Genomic DNA, 16,091 nt, shown 5'->3' on the forward strand with positions numbered 1-16,091 from the left:
CTGCTTTTCGGAGCGCTTGAGATTGATCTGCGTCCTTGTGTTGTGAGGAGCTCCGCTAAACGCCTGACGTGGGTGCGTGTGAAAGAGAGCCGAGGGTGCCAATGTGGGAGGGGGCTGCTACTGTCATCGAACCGGAATGTGCAAACTTTTGTTCTTACTTGGGTCAACAAATAGCAAGGGAAATAGGGCATTCATTGCAATCTTCATAATACATATTTTAAGGAAAGGGACACGGTTTAACATTTGACCACTAGCTGTCACTGTACCGTGCCACACAAACTACAATGAGTGCTACAAAAGCACAAGGAAGAATACAAACAACGAAGTTTCAAATTGACTAAACTGCAGCACATTTCTTTGTTTTGTTTTTTTGCGGGTTCCTGTAGCAGCAAGATGGTGGGCAATAATGGCAGCTCCTTCTGGATGAGCCTCATGTAAAGTATATAAAAATTTCCAGTATACACATATATGCATTTAAAATCCAAGTTCATACAATAATTAATGTATTTTTGCTTATTGTTCAAATAAATACTTTTTATGAAGTTTTATTTTTCCACTAGGAGGCGCTAAATGGCTTTATTGTATTATTATTGTATGACAAATTCGGAGGGCTTCTCCTTTCATTGCAAGTAAAACAAAATAATAAAATAAAAATGTGTACTAGGATTTAAAAAAAAAAAAAACAATACATTAATGATATATAATAAATATGTGGATACTGACAGTAGCAACTGTACAAAATATTATGCTCATGATGTGACTCACCTGTGCCCGCTCATTTAGCACCAACCGCTGCGGGTTCTGATTGGCTCCCTGTCACTATTTGAACCCAGTCCTGTCTGTCCCCTGTTGTCAGTCCATCTGCGGACCTCAGTGTATACTAGGCAAGCCTTTTTCGACCCTGACTCCCACCTGTCCCATTTTTGCTCCAGTCTGTCTTCGGCTACGACCCGTTTTGATTCTTCCGGCTTACGACTTCTTTTTGTTACCTACTACTTCTACTCTCCCGTTCTGTGTTACGACTCGTTTCAGACCCCGACCAAGCCTTGCTCTCCCAGTCCCGGCTACCGACCAGTTTTTCCGTCCCTGACACAGCCATCGCTCGCTACTGAAGATCCACTTCAGTGTTCGGATCACAATCAGAGTACGAGAGTGGCTTGCTTACCGCGCCCAGCTAACACCAGATCATGGGCGCAGCCCTTCCTCTTTCCTTCAATAAAACTTGTGGTAAACGCTACACAATTGGGTCCTGTTTCCGTTCTGGTCCTGACACCTTTAACGCACGAAAGAGCAGAAAGAAATGTGGTCGGGTAGGGAAATATTATAGCTCATTTTAAGTAGTTTTTTTAATCGTCTCATTTGAGAATTTTAAATGGATTTATATTTTGCCATTTTGTTTCATTTTTGTCAATGGATTTTGTGCAGTTATGAGCAACAGGCATTGAGGAGAGTATACTGTAAGTACACTGAGAACAATTAGTTGAATAATTCTTAATGCTGTGCTATGAATTAAAATATCTTATTTTAGCCCATGTTTAACTGGACTTCTGCAATGTTGCGTTCCATTCACTGAAGTAATATACAAAAACAAAATAGTAAAGAAAATCTCCAAACAGATGTCACACTTTTTTACGAAACCTTTGCACATTTTGGATTTTTTTTTAATTCTGCCGTTTTTTTGTGCAGTTTCCAGCAAATAGCTTTAAATGGTAAATGGTCTGCATTCATATAGCGCTTTTCAAGTCAATGAAGACCTCCCAAAGCGCTTTACAATGTGCTTCACACTTACCCATTCACAAACACACCCACACAGCAATAGGGAGTCAGCCATGCAAGGCGCCTACCTGCTTATTGGGGTCATTAGGGATTCAGTGTCTTGCCCAAGGGACATTTCGACATATAACACGGAGGAGCCGGGAATCGAACATGCGACCTCTTGATTCCAAGACGAGGGCTCTACCTCCTGAGCGAATGTATGGTACACAACGAAAACAATACTTTTATATTTCAAATTTTAGCACTTAAAAATTATGTCTTATTTTACGCTGACTATATTATTAATGTTTAACTGGACTATAGCAATGTGGAACTCTCAGCACAGATGATATAATACAAGATAAAATAGTACAATATGAACTTTTAGGGACTATGTATAATTTCTAAATCTTTCCTCAACATTTTTCAGTGTGAAGCTGCAAACATTGACGGGAAAGATACCCAGATTTACCATCCAAAATAGAAACATTTTATAAAAAGCAAAATGAATAAGCATGGATTTTTTTGGGGCGTAGTTATTTTTCTTTACTATATTTTTACTTGAGGTTTTGTGTAATAAACACAGTTGTTAACAAGATTAGGACTTCATATATTTTCACAGGCAGCACGGCGGCGCAGTGGTTAGCTCTGTGCTGCACAGTTCTGAGGTCATGAAATCGAACCTCTTGTGTGGAGTTTGCATGTTCTCCCCGTGCTCACGTGGGTTTCCTCCAAGCACTCAGATTTCCTCCCACATTCCAAAAACATAAATGTTAGGTTCATTGGACGGTTCAAATTGTCCCTAAGTGTGAATGAGCGAGTGAGTTGTCTGTCTCTGTGTGCCCTGTGACTGGCTGGTCCCCTGCCCACTGCGCGAAGATAGCTGGGATGGGCTCCAGCACCCCCGCGACCCTACTGAGGATAAGCGGTGCAGATGATGGATGGATGGATGGATGTATTTTCACAATCATCTGCTAATATAAATTCATTTTGTTATTGTGAACCGTGCTTGAGACACAACTTAAGACTCTGCAGTCAAATAAGAGGCCAGAGGTGGCAGTCATGAGTACATTTACTAAAGTATTGCATTCTTGAAATTAATTTAAATTGGTATACATTTGTTACAATTTTCTGCGTTTGTGTGATGTTGTATTAACATGGAAGTGATTTTTAACAAAAAATATGAGATTGGAAATAATTTATTTTCAAGCGTCATATTTTCCAAGGTTCAATTTCCACAGAATTATTTAATTGCTGCAACTTAACCCCGGTAAGACAATAAAAACCACTTTGGATGGTAAGACTCACACAACCCAACTATTTCTTCATCATCATCATCATCATCAACCAAAACGTGACTTATTCTATGCCATAGCCCTCTACTCGTCTTACATAATAGTGGCACGTGAAACGCTTCCCAGCCGCCGCGAGCGTGTGACGGGCTGCCCCTTTCTTTCTGTTACCAGTCTAAAAATACTCATCCTTGTGTGGCCAAACTCACACACAAACACAATAACATGTTGGACTCATGTTCTAAGCATACAGCAAATGTACTTAGAATTATTCAAATGAGCCATCACATAACTGTTTTGACACATGTCAATCATGCTCAGCCACATAAAATGAACAAATCACCAAGTGGCTCAAATTTCAGCTGTGCAAGGATGTGGGGTCATCTGATTTGCCCATTTGGGGGTCCGAGTGAGGCTCCTTGGGCAGTTTGACAGCGTGCAGGGCGTAATTCACAGCAGTGCTGCTGATCCAACTCCAGGCTCCCGATGCTGGATTATACATCATACCTTGGACCGACTGCACTGAAAAGCCATCTGATGCAGGAGACAGACGGAGAGAGAGAGACAGAGAGAACAACAAAGCAAGAGACACAGAGTGTAGGTTTATTGGATAGTTGTCACACATTTGCTTATTATCAGGAATCGTTAACAGTGGAGAAAGCTGTTAACAGTTGCGTCTTCATTGGTGCCCCAGAAACCCAGTCGGTTAAGGGATTGAGAATAGCGTGTCATAGGTTATATATATTTATTCAAAAGTAAGTAAAGATGTTTTGTAAAGTTTTCTTGTGTTAGCTGTAAATAAGACAAGTTTGTTGTGTATCCAAATTGCATGTAGTTTCCCCCCAAACCCTTAGCTCGGACACAGAGATGTAACTAGGGACTTCCTAAGTGAAATAAAATGTTTGGGGAGGCTGAGGGACACCAGAAGTTGACAAGCAAGCTTCTATGTGCAGTCGTTCTTCAGCTCTTTACCAGCTGGAATAGAATCAAGTGTCTGAGCCTCTTCTTTTCGGGTACCTTATCTTTCAGATTTAATTTCCCCCCTATGTTCCGGTTTGGAGCCTTCGCTCGGAAAATGCTGGTCTATTAGTGATCCCAAGAGCCAAGAAGAAATCCGCAGGTTTGAGAGCGTTCTCCATTCGGGCCCCGGTGCTGTGGAATGCTCTTCCCCCTGCAATTCGATCTGCAACCTCAGTGCAACTGTTTTAATCTAGCCTTAAAACACACTTCTTTTCTATAGCATATGAATAACCTATATTTCATTTTGACAATATCTGTGTATTATTTGTTATTGGAGCATCCATTGCAGCCCGGTCATCCTGGAAGGGGGATTACCTCATGTGCGGTCCCTTCTCAAGGTTTCTTCATTTTCCTCATGTTGAAGTTTTTGAATCTTTCCTTGCCGTCATGTAGGTTTTAGATCAGGGGATGGTATAATCATAGTCTGTGGTCTGCAATAATCTGTGGTCTGTGCAGCCCTTTGAGACTCTTTGTGATTAAGGGCTATACAAATAAACACGACGTATGAAATGTTAAAGAACACACTATCTCTAAACAAGAGCAAGAGCAAATGAGAGAGAAAGACAAAGTGAGAAGGAGAAAGGTAAAGCCAGAGGGACATACATAAAGTGATAAAGAGAAAGAGACAAAGTGTGAGAGAGAGACCAAGAGAGAAAGATAGACATGGACGAAGCAAGAGAGCGACAAAGGCAAAGCGCGCATGAAAGATAAAGCCAAGGCGTGCGAGAGAAAAAGACAGAGACAAAGCAAGAAAGAGACAGAGTGAGATGAAGACAAAGCCAGAGAGACGGACATAAAGTGAGAAAGAGACAGAGCGAGAGAGAGAGACAGACAGAGATAGACGAGTACGAAGTAAAAGAGACAGAGAGGGAGACAAAACGTACACGAAAAAGATTGAGACAAAGCGAGAGAGACAAAAACAACGCACGAAAAAGAACAAAACAGAGACAAAGTGAAAGAGAGAGAGAGAAAGACAAAGGGAGTGATAGGGTAAAAGCATATGAGAGAGAAACAAGAGACAACGCGAGGATGTGACAGAAACAAAGCAAGTGAGACACAGATGCAAAAGGAGATAGAGAGACAGCGATAACAGTGAGAAATAGAGGACAAGAGACAATGCGAAAAGGCAAGGTGAGAGAGAGAGCGAGAGAGAGAGAGAGAGAGAGAGAGAAAACGAGAAACAGACAATACAAGAGATATGAGAAATGTGCTCCAGCCATGCATTTGTGCTTCTATGTGAACTCACTGGACTCGAGAAGGCGTTCCAGTTCTACGGGACTGAGGAACTTTTCCCAGTCGTGCGTCCCCCTCGGAACGATCCGCAGCAGCTGCTCGGCTGCCACGATTGCCAACGCAAACGACAGATTGGTTTTGTTGATGGTGGTGATGAAGAGAGAGCCGCCAGGCTGCACACAGACAAAGACCATTTTTCTCGACAAATTGTGATGTATCGTATTAATTCCGCTGCATTTAAGTGTTTGAGTAGATGACTGCGTGACGGAAGTTAATGGTGCGATATGAAAAGCCAATTACTTCAGTTCCAACTTAAAGGGACAGTGTGTCGTAGTTGACCACTGTATTGTGAAGTGCAACCAAACTCGAATGTTAAAAAGCACAAGAATACAAACCATGGAGGTTCATAGTGACAAAACCACATCCATTTTGCAGTCTTTTTTAATTGTCAGAAAGATGGCGAGCAATTGTGCCAGCACACGTTGGGTGAGGCTCATGTTATGTAAAATAAATACATTTCTCGACTTCGAGTGTTTAAAAAAAATGCATGTTATATATGTTTGCTTCTTATTTAAATAAATTCGTTTTTTTTTAATTAATTTATTTTTTCACTACTAGAAGGTGCTAAATCATACACACTGTCCCTTAAGGAGGTAATTACAATAAACTAAGCACAACTTTACATACAATGAGCAAAATTATCTTGCAGCAAAACAAATAATTTATACCTCGATATGTGATTAATTTGATCTTTCAAATTAAAAAATTGCCAGTACGCACACAGTATACAGGGGTCTCCAGCGTGGTCTCCAGGGCGCCCAAAAAGACAGCTGAGGTGCCCACAGACCTGCTCTGAAAATAACTCACTAGTGCAGAGTCATTGTAATTTTCTAGTAAAATATTTTTTTATTGGTTATTGGTTGAGTCTGTTTAACTTTATTTCTCTATAATCAACCTGGTTATAAAAATAGTAACAGCATATTAATAACATAATGTAGATATTTTAGAAATTAAAAAAGAGAAAAGGTCTAATTTGTTGGTTTCATGGACAAAAAAAATGTATTCAAGTTTATCCTTATTTTGAGTAATTAAAATATATTGAGACTGTTTTCATGTATTAAACTTACTCTATTGTCTTTTTATGGGTTTATTTGACAAAAAATACAAAAAAAATGAATTTCTAGCTAGTTTTCTGGCTAACTTTTATATTTTGCAGCCAGCAATCTTCCTACCTTCATAGCTATTTAGCAAGTTATCTGGCTAGCTAAAATTGACTTTTTTGCACGCTATCTAGCCAATAATTTGTCATTTTTGCTACTTAACAAGCTAAATTTATACCTCCTTTTTAGTTTTTTAGCTCTCAACTGGCAATTTAGTAGGCCTTTTACTCCTTTAGCAAGCTATCTAGTTCCAATTTTAGATTTTAGTTCTGTACCTTTCTAGCTAAATATCAAACTACCTTTTGAAATTTTAGAAATTCATTTCAAACTGATGAGTAACAAAAGTAGCTCTCACTTTGAGAAAGGTTGGAGACCCCTGGTCTACAGTAATCCCCTGCAATAACAGAGTTCACCTTTCACGGTCTCGCCGCTTCACGATTTTTTACCGTGCAATGTGTTCTGAATTCTGGTTGGTAAAATAACTTAAATACGTGTTTATAGGTAGAGTATACAATACTTTGTTACCCAAATGCGTGAGCCGTTGCCTTCTGTGTTTATGAGAGTAATTTATTGAATAATAGCTGTACTTCAAGAATTATGCCTAGCAAGAGTTTTTTTCAGGACAAACCCCAACAATTATGTTCTTAGTTTTTAGTACTACTGTTTTCTTGAAAATGCTACTCAAACAAGATCAAAACAAATCCACTACAGAACATTACAAGGGCAGATTTTCTCTTCAGCGCCAAATGAGACCAATGTACCCCAGGAGTGTATTTCCATTGAGAGACAGCAGAGGGCAACTCCTGCTTAGATGCACTCGGGGATGCAAAGTGCTAAGTGATGTTAGCATCTGGAAGCGAGCGCTCACTTTTAGCACACGGTCACAGCAGAAAGCGAAAGTTTCCAGGTCGGCCAGATGCTCCACGACTTCAGACGCCACCACGGCATCGAACGTGCCGTTTTCCTCTTCCGTCACATCTGCGGACAGCTCCTCCAGGGTGCAGGCCCGGTAGCTGACCCTCTGCCACAGATCGGGGTCATGCGACAAATGCAGCTGAGCAGTGCCGATACTGTCTTCCACTGGGTCGATACCTAAAACGTTGGCTCCCAAGCGGCCCAGAGGCTGCACCACCAATGGGAAATGAGGGATGTTATTATCGTTGCATACAGAAGTGAACATACAATGATTTCCTGTAAATTCCAGAGAACACCTGATTAAAAGCTGCATGCTCAAATTTAACAACAAAACTCAATTTTGTTTTTAACGAGCATCACCGGATTTAAAGCCGCAGGCTTAATTGGTCATAAAAATGAATTACGGTAATTCACGGCCATGACATATATTTTAAACCCAGTGCACAACTGGTGCGAACCGCATGGGGAATTTGGCATCGAGCCTTTGGCTTCAGAACGCCAATAACGACGTCCCCCCGTTTTCAGTTAAGTCATTTTTCAGTTCTGCTCCAAGTTGGTTACGTCAAGTGTTTTCCAATGATGTGACCATTCAACAAAGACAAGCACATATTTACTACTGCGCCAAAAGAAAATGTGAATATGGGATGCCACACCTTAGATGTGAGCCCTATATTTCTAGAATGACAGTGCCAGGGCAACCATACTTAAAATACTGCCAGATTACAACACTGTCGTGGAAGTCCTCTTTTTGTGTTGTCATTAGGTGGTTGCTGCGGTACAGGACAAAGCTGCATTCATTGGCTTGTTCTCGTTCCTTGAGGATTGAAGGAAACCTCAGCAATCTGACATTGTAGCCAATGATACAGGAGGAGAAGTGTGACGTTATTGATTGACAACTTCCACTGCAATTGTATTTGGATGTAAAAATTGAAGACTCTATTTGTCGGTGAAAAAGTTTAAATATTGTGACATATTTCTCAATATTTGATTAAGTACTGTCAAACCTCCCGTTTTGCTCCTGTTATGTATCATACAAATAATTTTGGCAGAACCGTTAATACATTTCTCCTGTAAAAGGGCGTCATACATTTTTCCAGACGTCGCTACAATGTGTATTTTTTATTTAGAGCGCATGCGTTGTGGAAAAGAGCAGCTAATCGCCCTATATTTAAAGCTGCAGTTTTTAAAAAGTCGCAAAAAAGGCTTGTAATCTAGAATGTATAGTGCTTAAAGGGACACTGTAATTAGAAGTTGCTAAATGTTATAGTGCAACAAAAAACGAGTGCTATAAAGCACAAGGAAGACTATAAGCTGTGCTATAAAACTGTATCTAGAGACTAAGATAGTGAAAAATAATTCAATTGACATAAGCCATTGGTTGGATCACTTTTGCTCATTTTAGTTAGTACTCAAACTGCATGAAATTTTTTGAAATATATAAAAAAAAAACAATCACAGAATTTGGTCAAAAAAATGTCAGCAGTCATCTCTTCAAGGTATTCATAATGTAACCAAACCTCCTAAAAATGGATGGTGTGTTGTGTAGTGCAACCGACACTGAGAGCTAAAAAGCACAAGGAAGAATACAAACTGCAAAGAGAAAAAAATTACCAAATGACACCATTTCTATTCGTATTTTATGCCCAGCCTTTCACAAGTCATGCTTATTTGTATAGATAGCCCTTAATCACAAAAAGACAAGTTTTTTTGCTTTTTTTGCCTGGCAGCAAGATGTGAGACAATCATGTCAGCTTTCTTTAAGTGAACCTCATGTTATGTCAAATATATACAAATTTCTTGACAATGAGTATTTTAAAATATGCAGATTTATAAAAGTCCCGGTATTTTTATTGTTTTCATCAGCTGCACCGCTTATCCTCAGTAGGGTCGTGGGGATGCTGGAGCCCATCCCAGCAATCATCGGGCAGTGGGCAGGGGACACAGGGGATTTTTATTGTTTTATTTTTTTTAATAACTTGATTTTTTTTACCACTAGGAGGCTCTAAAAAAACACAATGTCTCTTTAGGGCTTAATAACAGGCATTTAAAACATACAAGCCGTGGGCGGTATCAAGCCCACCAAAGGATTTAATCCAGCCTGCAAGACAACATCAACCGCAGTGCAAGAATAAATGGGGCGTATCAAGTCCAAAAATGCCAAGCAGTTCTAAATATATGCAGGGGATGTCACAAAAAAGCATTCATAGCCTCAATTTCTAGGCTTTCCAGTACTTTTCACAACGTCCTTTCACTTATTTTCATACTAGTTAATACTTTATCACACCTTTCAGTACATATTGCATATTTTCCTAATTTTCAGTACTCCTTCATACAATTTAGTACTTAAGTCATTAATTTTAGTTGTTTTTTGTTCTTTTTGTATATTTTCAGTTTTTTTTCAGTATGTTTTCATATATTTCAGTTTTTTATGTTTTGCAGCACTTTTTAATACGTTTAATTCTTTTAAAGCCGTTTCATAATTTTCAGTCCACATTTCACTATTTAAAGTGCTTTAACTTATTCTTTTTTATACTTTTCAGGACTTTTAACAGTACTTTTTCACTCTTATATATTTAAAATTATAATACAAATAATAACAATAATAATAATAAAAGTGATTTAGATTTACTCTGCAACAGGCAGAAACATGTATGCATAGCTATGGTTACATTTTGAAGTTTGAGCTGGAAAAAAACACTGCAATTGGCCAGAAAAAGCCAGGCACTTGCACTTATATATTTATTATGTATCATTTACCTATTGTAGTTACCGTTATCTTAGTTTTGAACTGAAAGGAGAAGCCATCCAATCTTGTACTTATGTATAATAGCAATAAAGGCCATACTGTTCTCCTTCATTCTATTTTTCCCAACGTGCATGTCAAAAGGACAGAAAACTGTGTTTTTAGTGGCCCCTCCTGGACTCAATCTAAAAACGCAGTCCGCTTGTGAGCACGTTCACACAAACCCGGCCTCTCTCCAATCTCTCCAATGACATCTGATCCCTCTGATGTGAAAGCTTCCAGTGACAAAAAGCTCCCCAGACAGACTTTGTGGCTTACTCCTTCTAAATGACGGCCTGTGTGAGCGGCATAAGTAGAGGACCTGATTTTGTCTTTCCGGATCACGAGGCCCGCCACGTAAATGGGCGCCAGGTCCCTGTCGAGCTGCGATCGGACAAACAAGTGCAAACGAGCGACTGTACACTCCACCAAACTGAGACCAGTCAAGTCAAGAAAAACTGCCAATTAGACAGACACTTCAATGTTTCCTGCTGCGTGTGACCACATTCTGGCCCTGTCACAGCCGTTCGCTTTAGACAATGAAGCAAGATGACATAGAAGAAAGTTATTGAAACAATTGTACAAGAGTGTTGAAGGGAGACACATTTACAGGGTTCATATGTGGTTTTCATGGCCAAATTCAAGCACATTTTAAGAAATTTCAAAGCCAATTTGCCATTTTTTCCGATACTGTTAAAAGATGAAACACGGTGCGGACAATGTAGTATGCAGATGCACAAATAAATTTGCGATTTGCATGTGCAATTTTTATTCTTGTGTGTCCATTTATAAAGACATAGGATTTTTAGATCTTGAGTTAATTGCAAAGATATTTGTGTATCTGAACAATATGTATGTAAATCATTTTGAGACACATCTCTCCCCATTTTGGTGTTGGATAAAAATGACAGTAATATTCAACTTACATTTTCAGTTGCGGGAAGTTCTCCCTATTACAATTTATCACAGAGGAACACTTTATTTTTACACGGTACATTATAAATGTCCATAATTGATACGTAATCCCTGCACTTATACACATTTAATCATTTCATAGTGACTGGTTTGGGTATAGCATTGAGCGAATAGTTAGCAAAGAAAAAAAATCATAGTTAAGCCTGTCAACTCCGTTAGTTACCTTTCATATGACTGGATGGAGCTTACTCTCACGTTGTGAAGCGATGTATCTACTCTTTGCATACTTGGCAGCATGCCGTGCGTGGCTATGTACCGTGTTTATCCATTGTTGTTATTTTCCGTTTTCTAGCCATACTCATTAAAACGGCAGCCATTCATTATGCACCTGTCCTTTTGGGCGCTACTCTAGGAGGTGATGATGCGTCACATGACAACGCTATACAAACTAATGCCAGCTGCCGTTAATGACCAGTGAAGAAAATGTAAATGGCAAAACCTAGCTACCAGAAAAAAGCGTCTGTGTCCTTTTTAAGCAGACTGTTTTTTTCTTTGTTTCATGCGTGGTGTATCAAACTAGACAGCCAAGAAACATGACAACAATTTCAAGCATTGACAAGTATTTCACCCAAAATGTTGTCACTTTTCAAACCCTAAAAACACAACATTAAAATTCAAGTATTTGTAAGAACCCGTACGAACCCTGCATTTACCTCGGTGAGCAGGCCGCCTCCACAGCCGACATCCAAAATGGCCAGTCCGTCAAGTGGTTTACCAGGAGGACTTGATTTGTGCACATTCAGCAAATTATCTCTGGCCAGGTAAAAAAAAAGAAAGAAAAAAACTCATTTGGTCAAACACAAACTCCTCCAACCTTCTGCTCCTGCAATGGGCAAAAACTACCATGAATACTAGTTACTTGGTCAATGAAGAGCAGTGCACTAAATAAGCACATAATAACAAACAAACAACATGAATAAATATAAAAAGTAAAATGGTGAAAAAATAATAATTTGGGGCAAAAATACATAAAATGAAATATATTTTTTCATATTATAGAGACAGTTTAACTCACTACAAGACAAACTCTTGTACAAAACAAATGTACATGATGTTGCACAGGCAAAATAATTTAATGTTATAAAGAGGGAAGAATGCTGTAAAGAGGGGCAAAGTAAACATCTTATTCCACACTGTAAAGTGAAAACGTCGTAAGTGGCCCGTATTCCGAGGTTCTACCTATAATTTGGATTGTTTGTCTTTGTTATAATACAACACAAGAGCGGATGTGTTTGTGTTATTGCTTAAGGTAATTTGGAAAAACACGCACCTGATAAAAGGAACTCTTAGGTCATTCATGGCATGAAGGGCGCAGAACTCGCCATCTTCTTCCCACCACTTGTTGGCCAGTGATCGGAAGCGTTTCATTTCTTCAGGGTCTGCTGTGGTTTGATGGACTGCTCTTCTACTTAGACTGGGGAGAAGTGTACAGATGTCACAAATGGGACTGATAATGACGGTATTGTGAACAAAGCAGGGTTACTAACGTAATATACAGAATATACATAAATGTACAGTTCCCTCGATTTTCGAAGTTAATCCGTTCTATAATCACCCTATTTAGAGTTTTTCCTTTTCCAGTAATTCACTTAACACAGGTGGTTAAAGAAAGAATTAATCTTAAAAATTGAGGGAGTATTGTATATCTATTCATGTGTATACATGTACACACACAGGTGACCAAAACAGTCGCAAAGTGTTATCGTCCAAACTGTGTTTTGTTTATTAGCTTTCTAAACATAATATATCCCATTTTATTTACATGTGTATGACAGATGCATGTTTACAATTCTATTTTACTTTCTCCCAGGGACTCATGTACCCCATTTAAGAACTACTGGTTCATGTTACACCAACACACATGAATCACACAAACAGGGACAAAATTTAAATCCCATCCTTTTATCGATCCATTATCTGCACCGCCTATCCTCAGTAGGGTTGCGGGGGTGCTGGAGCCCATCCCAACTATCTTCGGGCAGTGGGCAGAGGACACCCTGAACTGGTTGCCAGCCAGTCGCAAGGCACACAGAGACAGACAACTCGCTCGCTCATTCACACCCAGGGACAATTTGGACCGGCCAATTAATCTGACAATGCATGTTTTTGGAATGTGGGAGGAAACTGGAGTGCCTGGGGGAAACCCCCACAAACACGAAGAGAACATGCAAACTGTTTTTTCTCCGGGTACTCGGGTATATCCATACAAAAAGGTCGTAGGTTTGAACTTGGTGGGGACATAGAGCACTTTTTTAAGTGATCACATATAATGATTGTGGATATTGGTGGGGGCACGTCCCCTGGGTCCTTGTCAAAACTATGCTTTTGCTCTGACAAATGAAAACATGCATTGAAGCTGGATTGGCATGTCAAACGTGTCCTGAGTGAATGGTTGTCTCTTTGTGCCATTCAGTCTACGGTGTACCCCTGCTCACTGGCCAGTCAGCTGGAATGTCGCTGGAAAATGAAAACATTAACTAACATAGAGCGGCACGGCGGGTGAGTGGTTAGCGAGTCCGCAGCACAGTTCTGCGGTCATAGGCTCAAATCAAGCTACCAGCGTTCCTGTGCAGAGTTTGCATGTTCTCCCTGTGGTTGCGTGGATTTCCTCTGGGCACTCCGGTTTCCTCCCACATTCCAAAAACATGAATGTCAGGTCATTTGGAGAGTCCAAATTGTCCCTAGATGTTGAATGAGCGAGTGAAATGTGTGTCTGTGTGCAACCCGCTTAGTGTGCCCCCTTCCCTCTGCCCAACGACACCTGGGATGGGCTACAGCACCCCCCGCGACCCTACTGAGGACAAGCAGTGCAGATAATGGATGGATGACTAACGTATTATGATGGGGTTATATCCTGGTTTCAAAAAAGAAATTATTCTGCAATATATGTTTGATTACGGTCGATTGAAGCGTCACACAATATTGAACAGTGAATTATCCTCGCTTGCTTTTTGTTGATATGAGATTCAGTACCTAACTTGTTGGTCCACTGAGTGCAGCTGTGTCCGCTCCCCGGCATTCGTCCGATGTTGACATGCCACAGTCCAACTAAATTGCTGCCGACCCGCATTACTTTGCACACCACCGCTTAATGGCCATACATTGCGACGGCACAAGCCTAAAACGTTTCGGCCCAAATTATTTGCGAACATGGTAACAAGCGCTTGACATTAAATGTAAACAGAACACTGTGTTTCTCTTTTAAGAGCTCGCTCAGAAACAGTAATGACGACTCAATCGTTCCCGATCTAATCACTGAAAGTGTCGAGCTAAAATTGATAGTACGATTAATTTCACATGAGATCTCAACTAATAAAAAGTCTGCCAATATTTGGGATGTTTTGACGATTAGAGAAGATGACATGCAAAAGGAGAATGTCCCGAAACTAGCTGAGATAGGCTCCAGCACCCCCATGGCCCGACTGAGGATAAACGGTGCAGATAAAGGATGGACTTTAGATTTTTTTTAGATACATTTTAAAATTGTTTTATATTTTGTAGATCTGTTCATATTTTAATTTTTCCTTTTGTTTTTCATGGATGTGTTTTTGTTTATTCTTATATTTCATGGTTCATTTTTGCATTGAAAAGTCAATATATTTTATTTACATATGTTGTGACGTGTTAAAAGTTCGCTCTACAGTGGAAAAAAAGAAATACTATTATAATTTAGTTGCCAAAGGGAATTGTTTTAATTATCATTTTTTACGCATAATGTTACATAACAATGGGTAATATAAGGATTAAAGCAACAAGATTGATCTGTTTGCGGGCCAAAAGAGCCGGTATTCTGTCGAAACGTCCTACCTGGTAGAGATGCATTATCAATGCCTAGTGCGCATCCGCAAAATGCTAATTTCAATTTCCTACTGAAGGATTTCATACATTTGACTATAAAGGATTTTATACGATTGAATAAAAGTTAAATTTATTGAGTGCAATGAAGATTTTCACCGCGTAGGCTTAAGTTCAATGAGCAGTGAAAGTTTATGGCACCCTGGTAGAAAATACAGGAATGGCGGGAATGGGAGGTAAGGCTGATAAGATGGTGGAGCTCACGTTGGTTGGGCTTCATTGGCACGCCCATGGGAGGAGCCGGCACACCATCTTGCGGAAAGACGTGGGCCGAGAGAAAGAGCTAGAGGACTTCAGAGAAGGCTTCACACAGACTAATTTGGCCATATTCGATGGAGTTCACTTAGTTCAATTGTTATTGAAATTAAATCTGCCCCCGTGTGAAAATGTCGGCTTTTCTTGTTCATCTTTTCCATCAAGAAACGAGCGCGCATTGGTGGGTGAATGTAGGTTGTGTTTGGTTGATGGAGTCAGATAACTAATTCGAACAATTTGGTAAACAATACATTTTAATATTTAATTCTCAACACTACGAAGACTTTTCGTTTTGATTTCGTCTTATTTTACTTACTGCTTCAAAATACTGTTTTCTGACGTAGCTTTTGAGACTGGCGTGTTTTTCCTCTGGTAGTTTTTTTACCATGTTTGTTGACCTCCGTAATCACGAACTGTTTGTATGCATGCCAGCCCTAGTTATGTCAAATTCTATATGCTATAAATTCTAGTTACAATGTTTCTTGTTTTACTTGATAAGAAAACAAAATCCACTGGCAGATTAGCCTATGGCAGGACATCTCCATAAAGTAGAACGTATTGGTTATTAAGTTTCTGAAGATAATAACATAAAAAAATCCGCTTAAAAGCTATACAAATAAACATAACTGGAATTCCTATCACAATGAGCCTTTATTTTGTCATCGACGGCCTTAATTGGTCGTATTTCAAACTACGGAACGAGGCTTTTGCTTCGCTTAACTCAAAAATGCTTGTTTTTTTTTTTTTATTTTATTATTTTTTTAAACCTGGGAAGCTCTGAACCCGCGAACGTGGAACGTCGAAGCGCGAAGTCCCACTGTATTAGTATTTTTATGCACACTTCGCGAG

At 39.6% G+C, this 16,091-nt stretch overlaps 1 protein-coding gene across 1 annotated transcript; it reads right to left on the minus strand.

Annotated features, from left to right (window-relative positions):
• Window positions 1-2,938: 2,938 nt before the first annotated feature.
• coq3 (coenzyme Q3 methyltransferase) lies at window positions 2,939-14,731 on the minus strand. Its single transcript, XM_088326450.1, has 6 exons — window positions 14,106-14,731; window positions 12,403-12,546; window positions 11,786-11,885; window positions 7,329-7,583; window positions 5,314-5,473; window positions 2,939-3,581 (listed from the first exon to the last, which is right to left on the minus strand). Exons 1-6 carry the CDS (start codon window positions 14,282-14,284, stop codon window positions 3,406-3,408), a joined length of 1,014 nt encoding a protein of 337 aa, XP_088182576.1. The 5' UTR covers window positions 14,285-14,731; the 3' UTR covers window positions 2,939-3,405.
• Window positions 14,732-16,091: the final 1,360 nt, after the last annotated feature.

This window comes from Urocampus carinirostris, chromosome 2 (genome assembly GCF_059441175.1).
Source record: "Urocampus carinirostris isolate Australia breed hairy pipefish chromosome 2, RoL_Ucar_1.0, whole genome shotgun sequence".
In the NCBI taxonomy this organism is placed as follows: Eukaryota; Metazoa; Chordata; class Actinopteri; order Syngnathiformes; family Syngnathidae; genus Urocampus; species Urocampus carinirostris.